At 54.3% G+C, this 19,049-nt stretch overlaps 1 protein-coding gene across 1 annotated transcript in view; it reads left to right on the top strand.

Annotated features, from left to right (window-relative positions):
* The window catches only part of CLCF1 (cardiotrophin like cytokine factor 1), a 39,609-nt gene extending 20,803 nt beyond the window's left edge, over positions 1-18,806 (top strand). The window contains exons 2-3 of the mRNA XM_048852938.2: positions 11,428-11,594; positions 16,872-18,806. Coding sequence (XP_048708895.2) covers positions 11,428-11,594; positions 16,872-17,375 — 671 coding nt within the window. The 3' untranslated portion in view covers positions 17,376-18,806. The remainder of the gene's footprint in view (positions 1-11,427; positions 11,595-16,871) is intronic.
* Positions 18,807-19,049: the final 243 nt, after the last annotated feature.

The raw sequence follows: 19,049 nt of genomic DNA, 5'->3' as shown, positions 1-19,049 counted from the left end.
CAGGGCTCTCTGGCCATCCCCAAATAAGGGATCCCCCCTAGCAGTCTGGTATAGCGCCCAGACCTGCCTCAAGTTGGAATCTCCCCACTTACTTCTCAGTGTTCTCCTGGGTTCTCTCCATGTTGGGGTTCCCTCTTACCTCCCAATACAACTCACAGCCCTTCCCCCCAAGTCAGGGTCTCTCCTTGTGCCTCAGCATGACTCCTCCCTCCCAAGTTGGGCTCCCACATTATTCCCAATATGACTCAGACCCCTCTCTGAGCTGGGGTCAGTATGACTTCTGGCTGGGGTCAGTATGACTTCTGGCCCCTGGCTATCCAGTACCACTTCTTACCCCTGCTAGCATTGCTATTCTAGCTGACAGGTCCTGACATGGTGTCCACATTCCTTACCAGGGGACTTTTCCCTGCTTCCTGCCCATCTCAGACTCCCGTGGGCATTCCATGTGTCATCCCAGCCCATCACGCTCTGCTGGGACTCATCTCAACCTGGCCTGGATGCCTCTCCATGAAGGGAGTAGCAGGGGGCTGAGGCCAGGGCTGGGATGCATAGAATTCGCCTGAGCCTATTGACACCTGTCTGCCCTGCCAAGGCCCTCCGCCATCCCCACAACCTGCCTCCGAGAGATGCCACCTCCCCACACACTGCTCCCCTCATGGGAACCCCCACCCTGCCCCAGAGCCCCCACCTCCCCATACATTATTCCCCCTGTGGGACCCTGACCCAGAGAGATCCCCTTTCCCCACACTGCTCCCCCCATGAGCCTCCCCACTATGCCCCAGAGAGACCCTCCCTCCCTGCACACTATAGGATCAGGTTCAAGGGCATTACAGTAGATTCTCCCCCATTCCCCCCGTCACATTAGTGAGGTCTGTTTAGTCTGTGGCTCCCTAATCACCTCGAGCTGGGCTGCTCTCTCTGTACCTCTGTAAATACTTGTCTGGATCAATCCATCCTCGGGCCCAGCCTGGCACTGATCTCTCCTGTCCATCATGACCTCTACCATCCACATCCTGCACACCCAGCCCTACCCTGAAGTGACATGCAGAGAGCAGGTGCCAAAGGGGGCTCTGCCTCTGAATCTCCAGCCAGTATTCCCCAGGGCCTCCCCTTTCTGGAGCTGGCCAGTGTCATCCTCCTTACCCACCAGTGACTCCCTGTAGTGTGGGAATCCCCCAGCCCCAGTGTGCATCCCCCCCAGAGATTCCCCTCTGTACAGCTCTCAGCCCCACCCCCCTACTTTAGAACAGGACTTGAGGACACCACCTACACTGGCTGGTCACAGGGAGCAGAGGTTGGTGCCTCCCTCTGCTCAGATCTTGTTTCCTTTGTCTGACTGTGGCCTAAGACAGCAGCTCCATAAACAAGGCTGTTTTCCCCCACCTTGACCCCAAGAACATCCTGCACAGGGCCTTTTGTCTTTTAATGAAAGTTAAAATTGTTTATAGGAAAAGAGAGGGCTGTGTCAGGGTTGAGGAGAGCCAGCAGAGCTGGGAGTGGGGAGCCCAGGACTAGGACAGCAGGGGGCTGCATGTCAGGGTTGAGATGCACTGGCAGAGCTAGGGGTGGGGGGAACCCAGGGCTGGGGTAGTTGGAGGTGGTGTGCTAGGACTGACACGTCTGCAGAGCCTTGCAAGGTGCTAATGAAAGAACCTGGAGCCTTCCTCACCGCAGACGAGAAAGTAAGAAAGTCTGCCGTAGCGTTAATAGTAGGTGACTCAGAGTACCCAAATATAACCAGCCCAGGTGCCCCGTCGGAACTGGCCTTGGAGAAATGCTTTCTCAAGACCATATAAAGGATTGTTTCTGTGTCTCTCGTTCTGGAGCAGCTGGGAGGAGAGGCTGCTCTGGACTGAGTTCTGAGTAACCCAGCTGGGTCAGGTCAGGGAGTCGCTGGTTCACAGCGACTGCACTGCTGTGTAATTGAGTCTGATGTGCTGGCAGGAATAGTGTTGCCTGCAATGGCCCGGTGAAAGCAAGTGGCCAGGAGGGGAACAGAACAAACTGCCGATGTTTGCAAGAAGCAGTCCGAAGGGGAGCAGGAGGAAACGAATCCTTGGAAGCAGCACGGAGGCTGCTGAGGGCTCCACTGCTAGAGTCACTGCCCAGAAGGAGAAGCACGAGCAACCACAGCAGCAGCCAGTGGGCAGGTATGAGAACACAGCAAGGCCCAACCCACATCCTTAGGGATCAGGAGATCCAGGGGAGGGCAGTGGGGCCTGAGGGGTCATTTCCAGAGGCCATTTCCTTCCCTTGCATCACTACAGAGTGATGACTCTATTAAACAATGCAGTTAGCCTATGGAACTGGATGTCAGCGAGGCCGAGAGCTCAGACCAAAGGATCGGATATCTCTGGGGTCATAAGAGCTTCTGCTGCTGTGTTAGGCGGGGTGAATGTGTTTAAGGGGCCTAAGCCCACCTGCAAACCACTAAGGATTTGTCTAGATCAGGGGAAAAGGGTCATGGTTAGGTCAGGACTAGTGAGCTACCTCCAGCTAACTCTGCTCCACTTCCTTTATAAATCTAGACATAATCAAACCTAAATTTCTCCTTGGGCAGGTTCTTTGAGGGCCTCTGTGCTTCCCATTTGTGGGGCCGAGTGCCCTTGGTGTCCAGCTTTGGAACCGCCCAGAAAAGCTATGTCTACAGGACGGTGCATGCGATATCTCGTGTGAGAGTGATGTCATCTACTCTGTGTAAAGGCATGTACCCTTCTCTGTGGTGGCAGCGAAGGACTGAGGCAATGAGCTAAGGGAATTCGGGCTAGAGGCTCTCTAACCCTAGCTTGATCTTTCCTCGTAAACAACTAGCTTTTAGTGTAGTATAGGTGATTCCAGTGGTGATAGCCCTTCCCTTGTCCCTCACTGGGGCTACGTCGGGCCCCACAACAACTTCAAGAGACGTGCCTCTTGTCCACCAGTTATACCGGAGACAAACACCCACATCTCGTGCCTCCTATGCCATGGTGAAACCCACTGGGTAACTTCATATACAGTCTGTCATGCCTTCACTCCCCATGACAGACAGCAGAGATATTGGAGGCTCCTCTGGCTTTTCAGTGCCTGCAGCCTGATACCTTTGATGGACCCCTTGGAGTATTGAGACCAGCCTCTGTGCTGCACTCTTCTGACACGGGAACCCAATACACACACTGCCACTTCAGCTTCAGCACTGCCTTGAATCATAGGCTCAAGATGGGAATCTCCTCAGCCCGCTGTGTGATGCGGATCCCGCACTCAGTGTCACTGGGGGCAGTTCACTCTAAAGTGACAAACTTGGCATTGCCTACTAAGGCCTCAGTAGCCTTGGCATTAATGCAGAAGGCGCCAGCCTCAACACCTACTCTGCACTGGGCACCATTACCCTTGTTCTCGACCCCGTCCTATCACCTGACACAAACTAACAGCAAACTCACCCCAAGGGTCACATAGTTGCTCCTTTGTCACTTGGAGGGGTCATGATATCTCAGACACCAAAGCAAGAACAACCACAGGAATGGTTCTCAGGAGATACTCCTTGCTGAGGTACAATGGCCTAACACCTGCATCCCCAGGGAAAATCAAAGACCTGCCTTTGAAGGCATGGACCTCTTGAGTGACAGAACTGACGAGGCCCTGGTCTCTTCCAAAGACAGGCTCCCTCACAACACCAAGGGACATGGTCCCACAGGTGGTATCACCTGCCTCCAAAACGTGCTCTGGCCAACAGCCTCAGCAGCACTGAAGCAGGATTCCTCACCATGCATCCTCAGCCCCCAGAATCAGCCCCTAAGCAGCAGCTCTGATGGTGCAGTCAAGAGCTGCATACATCACATCTCCAGTCCTTTGTCCCTCCTCATTCCCTCTTTTCTGACTTTGTTTCTCCTCCTTCCACCGTACCTGGTGCATGATTACTTCCACTGTCTGGGTACTAGACATCATCTACAACTGATATTCCACCCAGTTCTGCACCAGGCCACCTCCCCCTCTTCCCTCCCTCTTCAGGCACCTGTCTCACCAGAGAGTCCTGTTGGAAGAGCTGGATTCCCTTCTCAGGAAGTGAGCCATAGACGTCCAGCAGATCATCAAGGGATATTCTGATCTCCAAGGAGAGCAACGATCTGAGACCCAACCTAGTCCTCAGAAACCTCAAGAGGTACATAAGGACATTCAAGTTCAGGATTTTCACAGCAAGGGACATCATCCTACCATTACCCCTCAGGGATTGGTATGCGGCTCTTCTCCTCTCTGGCAAGGGGAACATGGAGGAGGACCTGCTCAGCAGGAGCTCTCGGGATCAATGCGAGCAGTCCTTGAAACCAGCAGTGGCCAGAGCATTATTTCACAGATGGGATCACCTGGTAATAGACCTCTTCACATTCCAGCAATACACAAAATGCCAAGTGTATTGCTCAAGAGCACACAGGAACAACATCTCTCTCACAGTTTCTGCTGGCCTGGAGCCTCCATCTTCTCCACATCTTGGCTCCTCCTCCTCTGATCCCCAGAGTCATAAGGGAGAGCAGATTGGACAGAGCCAATGTTATATTAAGAGCCTTTTTCTGGCCTCATCAGCACTGTTGTCCAGATCGCATTGCAGCTGACCAAGAAGTAACCTTGTCTGCTTGCCTCTGTCCTCAGGTCTCCTGAGTCAACTGCAAGGGAGGAGTCTGCATCCCAACCCACAGACACTCCCCTAGCAATGTGAAGGGTAGATGACCTGTTGACCAGTGTGGACTGTTTCGACTCTCGGAGGGCTCAAGCCGTTCTCTTACAATCCAGGAAAGGGCTCCGTCCTCAAATGAAAACTATTGCCATCTGGCTGCAGGTAAAGGGCTCACTCCATCACGAACTGGGGTCCTTGCAGTCCTAGAGCATCTTCTACCCCCTAATTCCCAGGACTTCACCTCCCTATGGCCCAGTATCTACTCATCATTTTTTTGTTAAAAACAAACCATCTTCTCTCCCCGAACAGTCTCTATGTTCCTTAAGGGCATGGTAAATGCATTTTCCCCCCATGGGGAGCCCCCACCTTTATGGTCTTCTCCTAACAAAGCTGACGGGCCTTCCTTACAGAGCTCAGGTGCTGAGGCCCACCCCTCTCCCTGTGCTTCAGAACCCAAGCTCCAGCCCGAGCCACAATGTCTACACAGCACTTTTTAGCGCTGTAGTGCAAGCCCAAGTCTGCAGACCTGGGCTCTAAGACTTGCTGCCCTGCGTTTTTAAATGCAGTGTAGATGGACCCTCAGTGTTCAATGTGGGTCCCCAGTCTTCTAAAACAGGAAGGTAAAGAGACATAAAAGGCAGAGTCAAGACCATGAGGTCCCACTCAGGATAGAGGGCAGTTGAAGGCAATCTACCTACCTTAGCATGTTACTACCTAGGCAGAAAGAGAGAAAGGGTAGGGCACCAAACTAGGCAGCAGGACTCCTGGATTCTCTTCAAGCTCTGCCATTGTGTGACCTGGGGCAAGTCCCTTCCGTTTTGTGTGCCTATGTTCCCCTGTTTGTAAGAGGGGGGCATAAATGATCCTGACTGGCTGACTCATGGGATTTCTAAAGCTACACTCCTTTCTAAAGAGGCCTCTCACATCCTCCATCCCTGCCCCTGGGGCTCTTGCGGTCTGGACGGTGCTGTTGAAAGGCAAAGTGTTGTTAAATGTGGAGTCCGGGGAGCAAGGGAGGGGCCCTGCTCCGGAGACAGCAGGCAGTAGAACAGCTGGAGCTGTTGAGGGCAATAAATCCCTAGGAGCTGATGACCTCACCAAGAGTGACAAGGCTGCATCACTCACAAAACAATGTCAGTGAGGAGGGTGTGCATCACCCCAGACTCCAGGATTGACAGAGCCGGGAATCCTGTTAGCACTACCATGGGAAAGAGAAGAGACCCCTGCTTAGGAGTAGGAGTGGGACACAGCAGCCTGGCTGTTGGGAGTAGGCAGGATAATGGAGCTCTTTCTAGCCTCACTGAGTCCTTGGAAAGGCTTAACAATAAAGCTCCCTCTCTGGATGTTGTGTGGAATCCTGGGGTGCCTCTGAGATGTGTAAAGACAGAGCAGTTATTAGAGCATGGGCACATCTAGCCTGGTATTGCATCTTTGACAGTGCTCCATATCACCTGCTTCTAAGAGAGCTTCAGGAAACCCTGGGGTGGGGAGTTATGGGATAACATGCCCACCAGTGTAGTCTCTAGCTCCCATCAGCTGGGGGTGGGCTTCGCCCTGCGGCAGGTGGGGTTTGGTCCCTCCCAAAGTTCTTGGCTATTTTGAATCATTGCTGTTCTAATTGGGTGTTCTCATTCTCCCTAGAAATGCACGACCTTTTTATGAATCCTGCTGAGCTCTTAGTTCCAGTAACACCTCACGGCAGGGAGTGCCACAGGCTAAGTGTGCGTGGTATGAAAAGCTGTTCCCTCTGTTCAAAAGTTGCTAAGAGGATCAGGGAATAGGAAGGAAGGGTTTACCACCGGCTGTGAAGAGTAGACTGCCTGAGAGAGTTGGATTTGGTTCTGTGATTTAAGGAGGAAGGCTGGGCTCGTGATTGCACCCATAGGCTGAAACCCATGAGAGGTGGTGGGTTCAGTTCCTCACTCTACCACAGACTTCCTGTGGGAGCATGGGCAAGGCTCTTCACCTCTCAGTAACCAGTAAAGTGAAGACAATGGTCCTTCTTTTGTGTATCTGGTCTTTTAAGACTCAGTTCTTCGGGGCAGCGACTGTCACTCGCTATGTGTCCGCGCAGCGCCCAGCACAATGGGGGCCTGATCTTGGTTGGTGCCTTTCAGTGCTGCTATCATCATAGTATTACAGATAGAAGCAACATAGAAAGGAGGAGGAGAGTGCATTAAATGCTGAGGTTTGGCCAGGTCTTAACACAGTGTTTCCCAACGTATTGAGTGTGGGGGTTGAAAAACTAGTTTGGAATCAAGGGGCATCAGCTGAGCTGTGGAGAGGGGAGCCTAGGACTGGGATAACAGAGGGGCTGTAGGTCTGGATTGATGGGCACTGGCACAACTGTGGAGGAAGCCCAGAACTGCAATAACAGGGGGCTGCAGGTCCAGCTTGAGGGGCATCAGCAGATCTGGGGGTGGGGAGAAAGCCAAGGACTGGGATAACAGGGGGCTATGGGCAGATAAACAGGCATCCCAATTGTTCCCGGGGTGGGGGGGCAGCTTTCATTTTAAAAGAGTAAGACTCCAGCTGTTCTGGCTGGGAAGAAAACCTTGTAAATATGAACCAAGTCTAATTGATGCAGCCTGAGTTTGCAGAGAGCCCGAGACAAAGGTTCTGAGGTGTGAACCGCCCTACTGGTTTCACTGGGCACTCACTCACATGCCCAAGATGCCACTTTAAGTGTCAACATTGTTAACTCTTTCACTGCTGGTCAGAGCACATCAGAAAGTTAGGGGGAGCATATTTTTCAGCTGTAAGATTATACGGGTAGGCCTTTAATCACAAGGCAGATGCTATTAGTTGCATTTGCCTGAAGGGGGCACCCAGTCTTCTGAGGTTTGGGGAACATGTGTTAACACCAGCCAGTGATTATTTTAATTAGGACATGGGGACAATCTGAGGCATATTCCCTCCAGACCTTCCCTCGAATTCAACTGCTGCAGGGCAGGTGCAGGGGAGGCACTCTGGCAGCCCGAACTCCATGCTGCAAAGAAGTTACCTGTAGGCACTGACAGGCCCTGAGTCAGCTGGGAAAAGAGCCAGGCACCATGATCCCCCATGAGCAATGGGGTCTGTGGGGAGGCACAAAAGTGTCTGGCTGCGATTGGGAGGGAAAGACCAGAATGAGGAAGAGACAGGGCCTGCTCCCCAGCATGAGGATGTGCCAGGAGAGGAGAGAGACTCAGGCTTGTGTGTGGAGATGTGCGCAAGGGCCTGGGATGGAGCTCTCACCCATGATCAAGGGGCACTCAGTCAACTGTTCCTAATTGAGCCTCCGCCTGTGGGACTCACTGCTGCAGGTTGGTCCTGAGGCAGAGAGCTCACTGCACTCCCACAAGAGGGGGTATAGGCTCATGGGAATAGGGAGAGATTGCAGGGAGGGGAGCTAGGTGAGCTCTGCACTCTCAGGCTTCTGGGCCTGAGCTGATCCCCAGCTGGGGAACAGGAAAGAATTAGGCACCATGGCACAGGATGGTGTAGTAAGGTGCATTGGGTGGTTTGCAACATCTGTATGAAACAGATGGAGGCAGAATATCAGTCTGGGGACCATTGGTCTGATCCAGCACAGCAGGATGGGAAATGGTACTGGGCTAGAGGGGCCCACTGGTCTGATCCAACCTGGTGTCTGTGGGGAGAGATACCAGCTTAGATGGGCCCTTTGGTCTGACAGGTAGTAGCTGGGCTGGAGGGAGAGAGGGAATATCATGCTGGGTGGGCTGGTTGGTCTGATCTGGGCTTGGTAGGAAAGGGGATACTGAGCTATAAGCCCATTGTCTGATTCAATGTAAGAGGGAATGGGTATGGGGTACTGATCTAGGGGGCTTATTGCTCTGATCCAGCATGGCACAGTGAGGGATGGGGGCTAGACAAGCCCTGGTGTGATCTGGTGCAGCAGCGCGTTGAGGGACAGCAGAGTAGATGTGCCCATTGGTCTCTCACAGTGTATCAGGGGTGGGGCAACGTCAGGCTAGCTGGGCCCTTTGGCCTCTCCTGGTGGTTCCCTGGCTGGTCAGCACCAAGGTAGGAGCGCATGTCCTCCCCACCCCTACACACATGCACAACACTAGGGAAGGTGCTGGCTGCAGCATTTGGGTCTGTGCCTCCCAGGCAGCTAAGCAGACTGGGCTCTTAAAGGGAAAGTGCAGTGACTGCACAGGCCAAGTGACCCAGGTGAAGGAACATGTGACACCTCGCTTTAATGGGCTGCCTGTTTCCTCCCCTGAACTGGGGCCAACTCCACTCTAGGCCCATGTTCCAGCACTCGCTCTGCCCTGCCAAACAGGCAGGGAGGGGCTGCCAGAAGGTTCACTGCAGGGGGCCGGGGGGGGGGGGGAAGAAGGGGAGGGGAGGGAAGGATGGGGGGAGGAGGGTGATGGGGAACAGGGGAGGGGCCAAGTGGGAGAGGAAACCAGGGAAGGAGGCGGGAGAGGAATGGTTCAGGGAGCAGAGGGTGAGGGGAGAGGTGGGCCAGAGAAGAAGGGAGGCTGTGGAAACAGAACCCTCTGGCAGGTGACTCCTTGACTTGGCTCTTGGCCTGGCCCTTGCTGTCTAGCCCCTCCCCACACTGGGTTAGAAATCTGTGGGCTCTGCCAACCCCAGCTCTGGAAAATAGCTCTGCAAGCATGACACACTTTTTCAATTAAGAGTTGGCAGGAGTGCATTCCGGCCCCCAAGCTGCTGGCAGGGTGCAGAGGGGATGAAAGGGAGGTAAGGCAGCGGGGCAGGACGGAAGGGGCCTGCTTGCTGCCTGCCCCCCCCCCAGCCCTCCCTCCCCTTACCCTTCACTCCCTCCGATTAGTTAAATTCCAGTCACTGTTTTACAACATGTCCAGCATGTTTCTGTTGTTAATGTGTGGGGAGGCTGTGACATCAGAGAGGCCTCAGCCAGTCAGTATGGAGCTTACCATAACTCATTAGCAAGCTGCTAGCCTATTGATTGCTTTGCAGGGGCATTGGGGCAAGGAGAGATCTCATGCTATGAAGTCACTGCCTGATGTCGTTTCCGATTCATTTGACTCTATTCCCATCACTCCCTGTTTAAAAGTACAGGGGCAAATTGCATGTCAGCACTGTCATGAGCCGGGGGTGTATGAGACTGTTGCCATCTGCTGGGCTGAATTGGAACTGTTCAGCTGTGTGTCATAGGCACTGTACTTCTCATAGCAAATGGGGATTCTCCATTAGCTCAGTGTCCCACACTTGGGCTTCATCAGTAGGAGGATCCAAGTGCTATACCCACTGATGCTGTGATGTTGAGAGTAGCCATATTGTCCATGGAGTGTGGCTGGTCCTGGCTTAGTTAAAATAACTGAGATGCAGCTGCCTCTGGGAGGATGCAGCAGCTGTTTATACAGGGATCCCTTGTCTGGTGCCAAGATGTAGCCACCTCTGGGTTGGGGCCCAGCAGCTGTATAAACAGGGATTACTCATGCAGTGCTGAGATGCAGCCTCTTCTAGAGTGGGGCTTGGAGCTGTTTATCCGCAGTTTATCAACTGTGATGCTGTCTAGGAGAGGCCATCTCCATAAGAAGTGCAAGAGGTGTAGTGAGGCAGAATGGAATTGCCCAGGTTGGGATTGGTCCAGGGCACGGTGTGAATACCTGAGTAAGGCAAAGTGCTGCAGGATGCTCTTTAATGAAGCGTGCAAGTGGCCAGGGCCTGGGCTTTGTGTCTCATGGGTGATTCATCGCAGGTGAGAATCACCTTCCTGAGCAGGATTCACGCACCAGCACGAGTAATGGGCATGTCCCCTCCATGGCCAAGAGCCAGCAGCCTACGCAGGCGTGTCTCCCTTTACAGCTCCTTCCTGCCAAGCCCAGCGGAGCTGCAGTGAGACAGTGGAACGCTGCATGGTTCTGGAGACTGAAATCACCATGCTCTCGAACCTCTAAGCCTACAAACCTTGACAGCTCCCTACGCCTTAAAGCCCCAAGAGCTCTAACCACCCTGAATCCCTGACAGCTGCTGAGCTCCCGATGGGCCCTGCAGCACCCACCTCCAGTTCTGAACCCTCTGTTCCCCCCCTTCCCTTGGGGCTTGGGACCCAGCAGAGATATTCAAACCTGGACTGGGCAGGTGGCGGGGATTGGAGACAGCCAGGCACACCTGAAAAGGCCTTTTAGACCAGCTGGGCCTTGACTCCCTGACACCCACAGCATCTGCCTCTTGCTCCCAGCTCTTCCCTGAGTGCTCTACAGGCTTTATGGCTCATTTGAAACAGGTGTGTGAGACACCCATAAAAATACCTGTCTGAGCAGCTGGGGCTGGAGGCCATTCAGGGTGGTGGGGAGGAGAACATGAGACAAGGTGTGAGAGACATACCTCCTGCCTCCCCGGGGTGCTGGGCTGGGGAACTGGCCTAGATGGCCCCAGAGAGTGCACCCCATCTGCCTCTCCTCTACCGCCAGCCAGAGCACATTCAGACCCAACCTGAACACAGCCCTGGGGCAGAACAATGGGGTGACAGCTCCAGAGACACATTCATGTCACAGCACCTCCCGCTGGAGAGGGTGGGAGTAGGCAGCCATAGGTTCCTCCTCCTCCCCAATGTCACAGCACCCCCTGCTGGGAAGGATGGAGCTGGGCAGAGGAAACACCACCCTCTCTCTGGCATCACAGTGCCCTCTGCTGATGAGGGCAGGTCTGGGCAGTCACAGGCTCCTCCTCTTCCCCAATGTCCCAGCGCCCCTGCTGGGGTGGGCGGGGCTCAACAGAGATAGGCTCTGCCCTTGCCTGCGTCAAAGAGCCCCCTGAGCTGGTCATTGTGTTCCCTGCAGGAGATTCTTGGGGGATCTTTGCCTTCCTGTGCGCAGCACTGTGGAACCTGCCCGCGGTCCCCGCCCTGAACAGCACAGACGAGGTGGGCGCTGGTCAGTCCATCCAGAAGACATACGACCTCACCAGGTATCTGGAACACCAGCTGCGCACACTCGCCGGCACCTATGTGAGTACAGGGAGGGCTATGGAGCAGGGCATAGCCCTGTGATCCCATCTCCCCTTTCCTCACCCAACCCTGCCTGTCCTCAGCTCTCCCGCTCATCTCTCCTGCCCCTTTCTCACTCCCATGCCTCCTGTGCACTCTCTGTTCTCCTCCCACCCCCAACTTAGATGTCTCCCCGGAGGGGTGAGGGAGGGTTGATTCCTTTCTGTCCTCCTTGGGGGGTCTTGGTAAATGACAGGCTCCCAAAAGTGATTCTCCCACCCCAGGGGAGCTGGGGGGGTTGTAACTCAATCTCCCCCCACCCTGCAGCACACGAGGGAGCAAGGATGACAAATGGCTGAGGCATGTTCTGTTATAGGATCCGGCTCTGCATCATACTGATGTGGTCTGGGGGCTGAGTCGGAAGACAGCTCTTGGAGTAGAGGAAGGAGCTGCAAATCCTCTGCCTCTCCCTGATTGGGGGTCTCTGTCTCCCATCCCCAGCCCCCTCTCTATTCTTGGCCCAGTTCTCCACACACACAGACCCCCACCGACATCCCCTTCTGGGGAGCTGGGGCTCCCACTCTCCCTGTCTGCACCCACCTGCCCCCGCTCTGTCATGCATATCTCCGAGCTCACACCCTCCCCGCTGTGTGGCTCTAGCCCTGGCAGGATGCCCTGCATCATGCCCCCTCCCTGTCCTGGGGCACCGGGGGAGTCTCCCACTGTTTACACTCTGTTGTGCTGTCTCTCCATGGGGTGAGGTGAGGCCCGTGTGTCAGAACTCGCCTGGGAGACGCCCCGGCTGGGCCACGCTCCACCACGCACAGAACAGGCACCCAACCATGGCAACGGGGGACACCGCCCGCATCAGACCCATGGGCCTATCCAGCCTGGTATCCCTCTCCACCCGGCTCTGGCAGACCAGACCCACAAGCCCATCCAATCTGTATGTCCTTCCTCCATGCTGGGCCAAATCAGACCCTTGGGCCCATCAAGCCTTGTATTCCTACCACACTGGATCAGACTAATGGGCCCTTCTAGCCACATCTCCCTGGCAATGTCCAATGGCAAAACTTCCCATGGATATTGTCCACCCTGACCTGTAGATTTCCCTTCCCTCTTTAGAGTTTTGTGCCAATGGGTTATAAGAAACCCTGGGTAACTATAGGCCAGTTACCCTGGCACTGATCCCGGGCAAAATCATGGAAAGGCTTAAATGGGATATAACAAAGAATTAAAGGGTGGTACCATGATGAATGCCAGGGAGCCATGTTTTGGAAAATAGAGCTTGTCAGACAAACCTGATATCCTGTTTTTTGTTGCAATCACAAATTTGATGGATGAAGATAACTGTGCTGCCGTAACATACATTGGTATCTGTAAGGCATTTGGCTTATTCCCGCAGGATAATCTGATTAAACAGTACTGTGCAGAATCAGCCTAGCCCATATTAAATGGATTAGAAACTGGCTAACTGATAGAGCTGAAAAATTAATTATAACTGGGGAATCCTCATCCAATAGGGGTGTTTCTGTTGGGGCCCTGCAGGGATCCCCTCTTGGCCCAAAGCCATTCGATATTTTTATCATTGATCTGGAAGAATATACAAAATCACTGGTGATAAAGTTAGCACATAACACCAAAATCGGCAGTGGTAAATTCTGATGGTGACAAGTTAGTTAGACAGATTGATTTGGATTGCTTGGTAAACTGGGCCCGTGTGAACAAGGTATGTTTTAACCGAGCCAAATGCAGGAACATACATTCTTTGTTCCTAGATGTCGGTCATGCATACTGGAGGAGGGACTGTGTCTTTGAATGAAAAGGACTAGGGGGTCATGGTAGATAACCAAACAAACATGAGTTCCCAGTGCAATGCTATAGCTCACATGATCCTTGGCTGCACAAGCAGAGGAATGTCCAGTGGGAGCAGGGAAGTGGTGTTACCTCTGTGTATGGCATTAGTGAGGCCATTACAGGAACAGTGTGTCTGGTTCTGGTGACCATATCAGAAAAACTGGACGGGGTTCAGGAAAGAGCGACAAGAATGAGGCGAACTCTGGGAAAGTCTGTGGGATGGTATTTATCTACTGGGGTTGTTGAAGAGAAGGTTAAGGGGTGATTGACCCTCATCAGTAAGTACCTAGATGGGAAGATGATACTGATGTGGGAGGGCTCTTTAAACTAGCAAAGGCAGAAGTCAGCAACGCTCAGGCTGGGAACGAGGCGCAACCCTTTCAGAGGCTCTGTGAATACTACTGGCAAGTTCACAGTAAGTGTCACTCGGCAGCACTTTCATTTTTTATTCCAAATTCTTCACACATTTTTATCAAAAATGTTTGGGTTGGAAAATGTTCAATTTCCCCCTCCTCCTTTCATTGTGTTTCCATTTTGACACAGAAAATGCAGGTGAGAGAGGAAAACCTTTAAAAACCCAACCTCAAATGTTCATGGGTGGGGGCGGGGACGATGAAAAATGGAAAATTTTGAAAAAATGAACATTAGAGGGTGAAAATATCCATATCTGAGATGAAAGACCATTTTTGGACACTTGATACAATTGTTCAGTAGGTCGCCAGACTCTAAGCAATGTGCCATCCTTTGGGGCAGTTTCCCACAGGGCATAGCGAGCAGGTTCCTCTCCCTGGATTCTTTCTTGTCACAGTGGGGCTCTTTCTAAAGGATCTGCTCTAGTGCAGCAGTTCTGGGCTGGAGACAGGAAATCCCAAGGATGGCTCTCTGGCCTGGGTTATGCAGGAAATCCGACTAGATGATCTCAGTGGCCCCTTCTGGCCTTAAAGTCTAGGGCTGTCTGAGTTCTCCAGTGGTTAATCCAACTCAGCAGCCCCAGTGTAGGACCTGATCCCATGACATCCCTTGTCAGCTGTCTGCACCTGGAGGTGTCCTTGGCCTTTGCTAGAGCTCCCCTTTCTTCTAGGGTCATGGGGTAGGGTTGGAGGGCACTCAGCAGGGGGAAACCCAGCTTGTGTGTCTGTTTCAGCTCTCTCCTTCTGGTCACATGTGTGAGGCATGCTCCCATGTTCACATGTCAGTGCATGTTAGTGCTCTTCAGTCTCTCTGCTTTCACTCCAGCTCACTCTGTGTCTGCCTCCTCAACACACCTCTGTGTATGTCTCCCCCTCTTCCCCCTTTGCTCCCGTTCCCTCCCCCATCCTAGGGTGCTCACCTTGTCTCTGCACCCCCACCAGCTTCCGCTTAGGCTTGCGCAACGGACGGGGAGAGATGTCTCCATTTGCCTCCGGGCAACACTGAGGAAATTAATTCATCTCCTGAGCTTGTCAGATTGTTCAGGTGCCCATGCCGCCCCACCTGCAGCGGTGACACACCTCCCTTCCACTCCCTGATTCTCCCTGAATCCCTGCTAGGGCTCCCCTGCTGCTGCGGGGGCTGCTCCCCATGCCATCCTGGGGGACGGGGAATCCCTGGATGTGGGGAGGCAGGGGGGTAGCAGTTTGGAGGATAGCTATGGGAATTTGCATGTGTGGAGGCATGTTAGCAAGCATGTGTGAGAGAGTGAGCACATGTGTTGAGGGTGAAAATGGTGTGTGGGTGTGCCCGTGTCTGGGGCTGCATGTGTGACAGTATGTGTGTGTGGTTGTGCATGTCAGTATGTGTTGGTGTGTCAGTGTGTATGGGGGTGAGTGGGGGCATGGTGTGTGTCACTGTGCAGATGTGGGGGTGAGAATATGCAGGTATGCAGGATGGGTATGTGTGGGATGTATGTGTGTGAGACAGTGGGCATGCATGTTGGAGTGTGTGTCACTGCTTGTGTGTATGGAGTGTGGAAGTACCTGAGAGTGAGAATGTGCACTCATGTGAAATGTACGTGTGAGAATGAGTATGTGGAGGTCAGCATGTGTCTGCGTGGGGTGGGGGGGGTCAGCATGTGGGGCGAAGAGGGTCAGCATGTGTCTGCGTAGGGCGAGGGGGGTCAGCATGTGCCTGCATGAGATGAGAGGGGTCAGCATGTGAGAGGGAGGGTGCTGGGGCTGAATAGTTTCCCCAGCCCGGCATTGTTCTCCATCCTGTGCATAGGCCCAGGCGGTGAACACGCCCCTTGCCCCCCCTTTCACTGTCTGGGGGGGAAAAGGACCCCCCTCTCCAGAGCACTCCGATGGCCTTGGTTCACCTCCTCTTCCCCACTCAGCCGCACGTAAATTACCTCATCCCTGGGGCCACCAGCCGGTTCCTCCTGCCGCTTCCCAGCCCCGTCATTAGGGCCTCACCTGTGAGACAGGGCCCCCCCTTCCCTCCATCATCCCTGGAGGAATTCCTGAGAGCCGGCCGCCGTGCTCTGAAGTGTCCTCGCCCGTGCCAGGGGGCAGAGGAAATTCCACAGCTCATGACGGGGCAGAGGCAGCCCTTTCCGGGAGCCACAGTCCCCGAGACTTACTACCCCCAAGGCCCAGCAGTGCTTCCCCCACCTCATGGCATTTTGGTGCCAGTGTTCCCACTCCAGCCCCCATTATCTCCTCCTCTGCCCCCCACAGGGGTTCCCCGACTCCATGCCCCTGCCTTGGTTGGCAATACCCTCTGGCTGTGGGGCTGAGGGGCTCCGGTCCCACAGACTTTTATCCCTCCCCCCCCCACATCCTCTTTCTGCAGGGCCTGGCACTGAGCCCTTTGGTGCATGGGCCAAAGCCTGTTATCCTCATGGCATTCACTCCAGAGCCACAGCCTCCTGTCCCCTGCACCTGGCCAGGGACAGGCCCTCCGTGTCTGTCTTCACCAGGGGCACCCACTTGGCAGCCAGTTATGCCGGGAGAAGAAGCCATGCCCTCCTGGGCTAGAAGCCACCAGCTGAGGGGTTTAGGGAGCCCGTGGACTTGGGAGAGAGGTCGATTCAGACCTACTCACCATGTACTCCCGCAGGCAGCACTCCATCCCGAAGCTGCAGGGCCAGGGCTAAAGGCCACAAATGCCCCCGGTCGCTCCCAGCCTCACCCAGCTGCACTATGCCCCATGACTGAGGATCTCCTTCCAGCAATGGACAGGGCTGAGCTGTAGGGCTCTTGAGTATCACTGGCCCCTTCCGGTGCCTCCCCTTTACCCCCATCCTCTCCCAAGAGGGATTTGTTCCCGTGTCTCCTCTGCTGGACATCTCCTTGGGGCCACTTAGGAGGGCCAAGTGGCAGCTGGGGTGTCCCCATGCTGATCCCCTCAGAGTCTCTGGCCGTCCTTGGGTCAGGCCTGACCCCAGCAGGAGTGTCCGAGGGTCGCATTGGGTTCTGTTTGTGTGAATCTAATGACCTCTCTCCCCTCTCTCACCCACTGCAGCTGAATTACCTTGGCCCCCCCTTCAATGAGCCAGACTTCAACCCTCCCCGGATGACAAGGGCCGAGATGGTGCCCAGTGCCACTGTGGACTTTGAGTTGTGGCGCAGCCTGAATGACAATGCCCGGCTGGCAGCCAATTACCGGGCCTACACGCACCTGCTGTGCTACCTGCGTGGCATGGATGGGCAGGTGGCCAAGGCCGAGCTGCGCCAGAACCTGGGCCACTTCTGCACCAGCCTGCAGGGCCTGGTGGTGAGCATTGCCAGCGTCATGTCCTCGCTGGGCTACCCGCTGCCCAGCCCACTGGGCAGCACCGACCCCACCTGGGCCCAGGGGCCGGGTGCCACTAGCTCCCACAACGACTTCCTCAAGAAGATGGATGACTTCTGGCTGCTCAAGGAGCTGCAGACTTGGCTGTGGCGCTCCGCCAAGGACTTCAACCGCCTTAAGAAGAAGGTGCCGCCTGCCGCCCTCATGCTGCGCCTCGAGGCTAGGGGTTTCTGACCCCTGCCCCCCCACACCCCATCACCACGCTGTGCCTCGAGGTACAGGACATCTGCCCACTCCACTCATCATGCTGTGCCTCAAGATAAGGGGCTGCTGACTTTCCCCTCCCCTCAGATCTTCCGAACCTCCAAACCCAGGCCCCACTGTGCCTCCCACCCCTTACCCCTCTCCCTCCCTTCCATGGTTCCCAGCCTCCTTCCCATCTGTTATGCCATGCAGCACGTCCCCATCCTTCTCCTTCCCTCCCCCCGCCTTTTTCTTATTCTCTAGCAAGGGACCTATTTGCTTTCCAAAACAGGGAAATAACCCTCCTTCCCCCAGTACAGCCCAGAGCAGCAATAAGCCCCACCCCCAGATCTGGACAGCAATAACCCCTTCCCCTTTCACCCAGAGCAACAATAAACCCTACCCCCATGTGCTCTGGGCAGCAGTCAGCACTGTCTGTTTACCGTGGGCAGCCCTAAGCCTTGTCTGGCTTTGTCTCTTGCTGCGTCATACTCTGTACCTCTGGTTTGATCCAATTCTTCCTCTGCGTCCCCCTCCCCTGCTCTCATGCACGGAGACCTGGACTCATCCAGCCTTTCCTCAGGTTCAGAGCCCCTGACACTGGCCTGCAGCCTGGCCTCCATGTTTCTTTGGGTGCTTCCAGCTCTGCTCTCCATGCATCACTTCCCTCATGGCTGGGGGCAGGGGCTGAGATAGGCAATGCCACCAGCACCAGCCCTCCGGTCACACCTGCAAATGGGGCAATCTCACCCCATGACACTGCAGCATCGTGGGCCAAGAGGGACGAGAAATAGGAAGGATCGGGGTGTGAAACAGGAAAGTCTGGGGATCCAAAACAGGAAGGGGGAGGGGGAATGAAACAGAAAAAATTGAGGTCCAAAACAGGAAGGGGCAGATGTTGAACCAGGAAAGGTTGGGGTCCAAACCAGGAAGGGGCGAGATTTGGAAGAGGAAAGGTTGGGGTCCAAACCAGGAAGGGGCGAGATTTGGAAGAGGAAAGGTTGGGGTCCAAAATAGGGGTAGGATTTGAAAGCAGACCTCCAGCGCTTCTCCAAGTGCAATGCTGATGCATCTTTTGGCCCCACCTCCTGACAAAACACCCATGAGGACCAGGAAAGCAGGGGAGCTAAACCAGGAAGGGGTGGGGCAATATCCCTTTGCCATCTCATGCCATGACACATGCAGCATTTCCTTAAAGTTTACATTGTCGCAGACGTAGCATTTGGGCAGTTGTGGGGGCTCTTTATCTGGCATAGGCCCTGCTGCCCACCTCCCTGCCCATGCTCCAGATGTGGGATCAGGGTTAAGGGCCTGTGACCCTGCCCTTCTCCACCCCCCACATTCCCCCACCGGGTTGTGTTTTTCTTGGTATGTCTATATTAATATTTATTTATTTGGAAATATTATTTATTAGATGGTATTTATTGCAGAATTTTTATTCTTGTATTAACAAATAAAAGGCTTCCTCCAAGAGCTTGGCTCACTGGCATCTTGGGTTGGGACTGGCTGAGAGATCACTGGGCTGCTAGAATTCACTGCACCCCAATCAGCTGCCCCAGATTCTACCACTAACTGTCTGCCACCCTAGATCCCTAACCCAAGTAAATACAATCCCAATCCACCCCCACCCCTATCTGTCCCCCAGGTCCCTGCCCCGATCCAGAT

Source organism: Caretta caretta, chromosome 6, assembly GCF_965140235.1.
Source record: "Caretta caretta isolate rCarCar2 chromosome 6, rCarCar1.hap1, whole genome shotgun sequence".
NCBI lineage: Eukaryota > Metazoa > Chordata > Testudines > Cheloniidae > Caretta > Caretta caretta.
The sequence above is the reverse complement of the archived record's forward strand: the minus strand, read 5'-3'. Positions and strand labels throughout refer to the sequence as shown.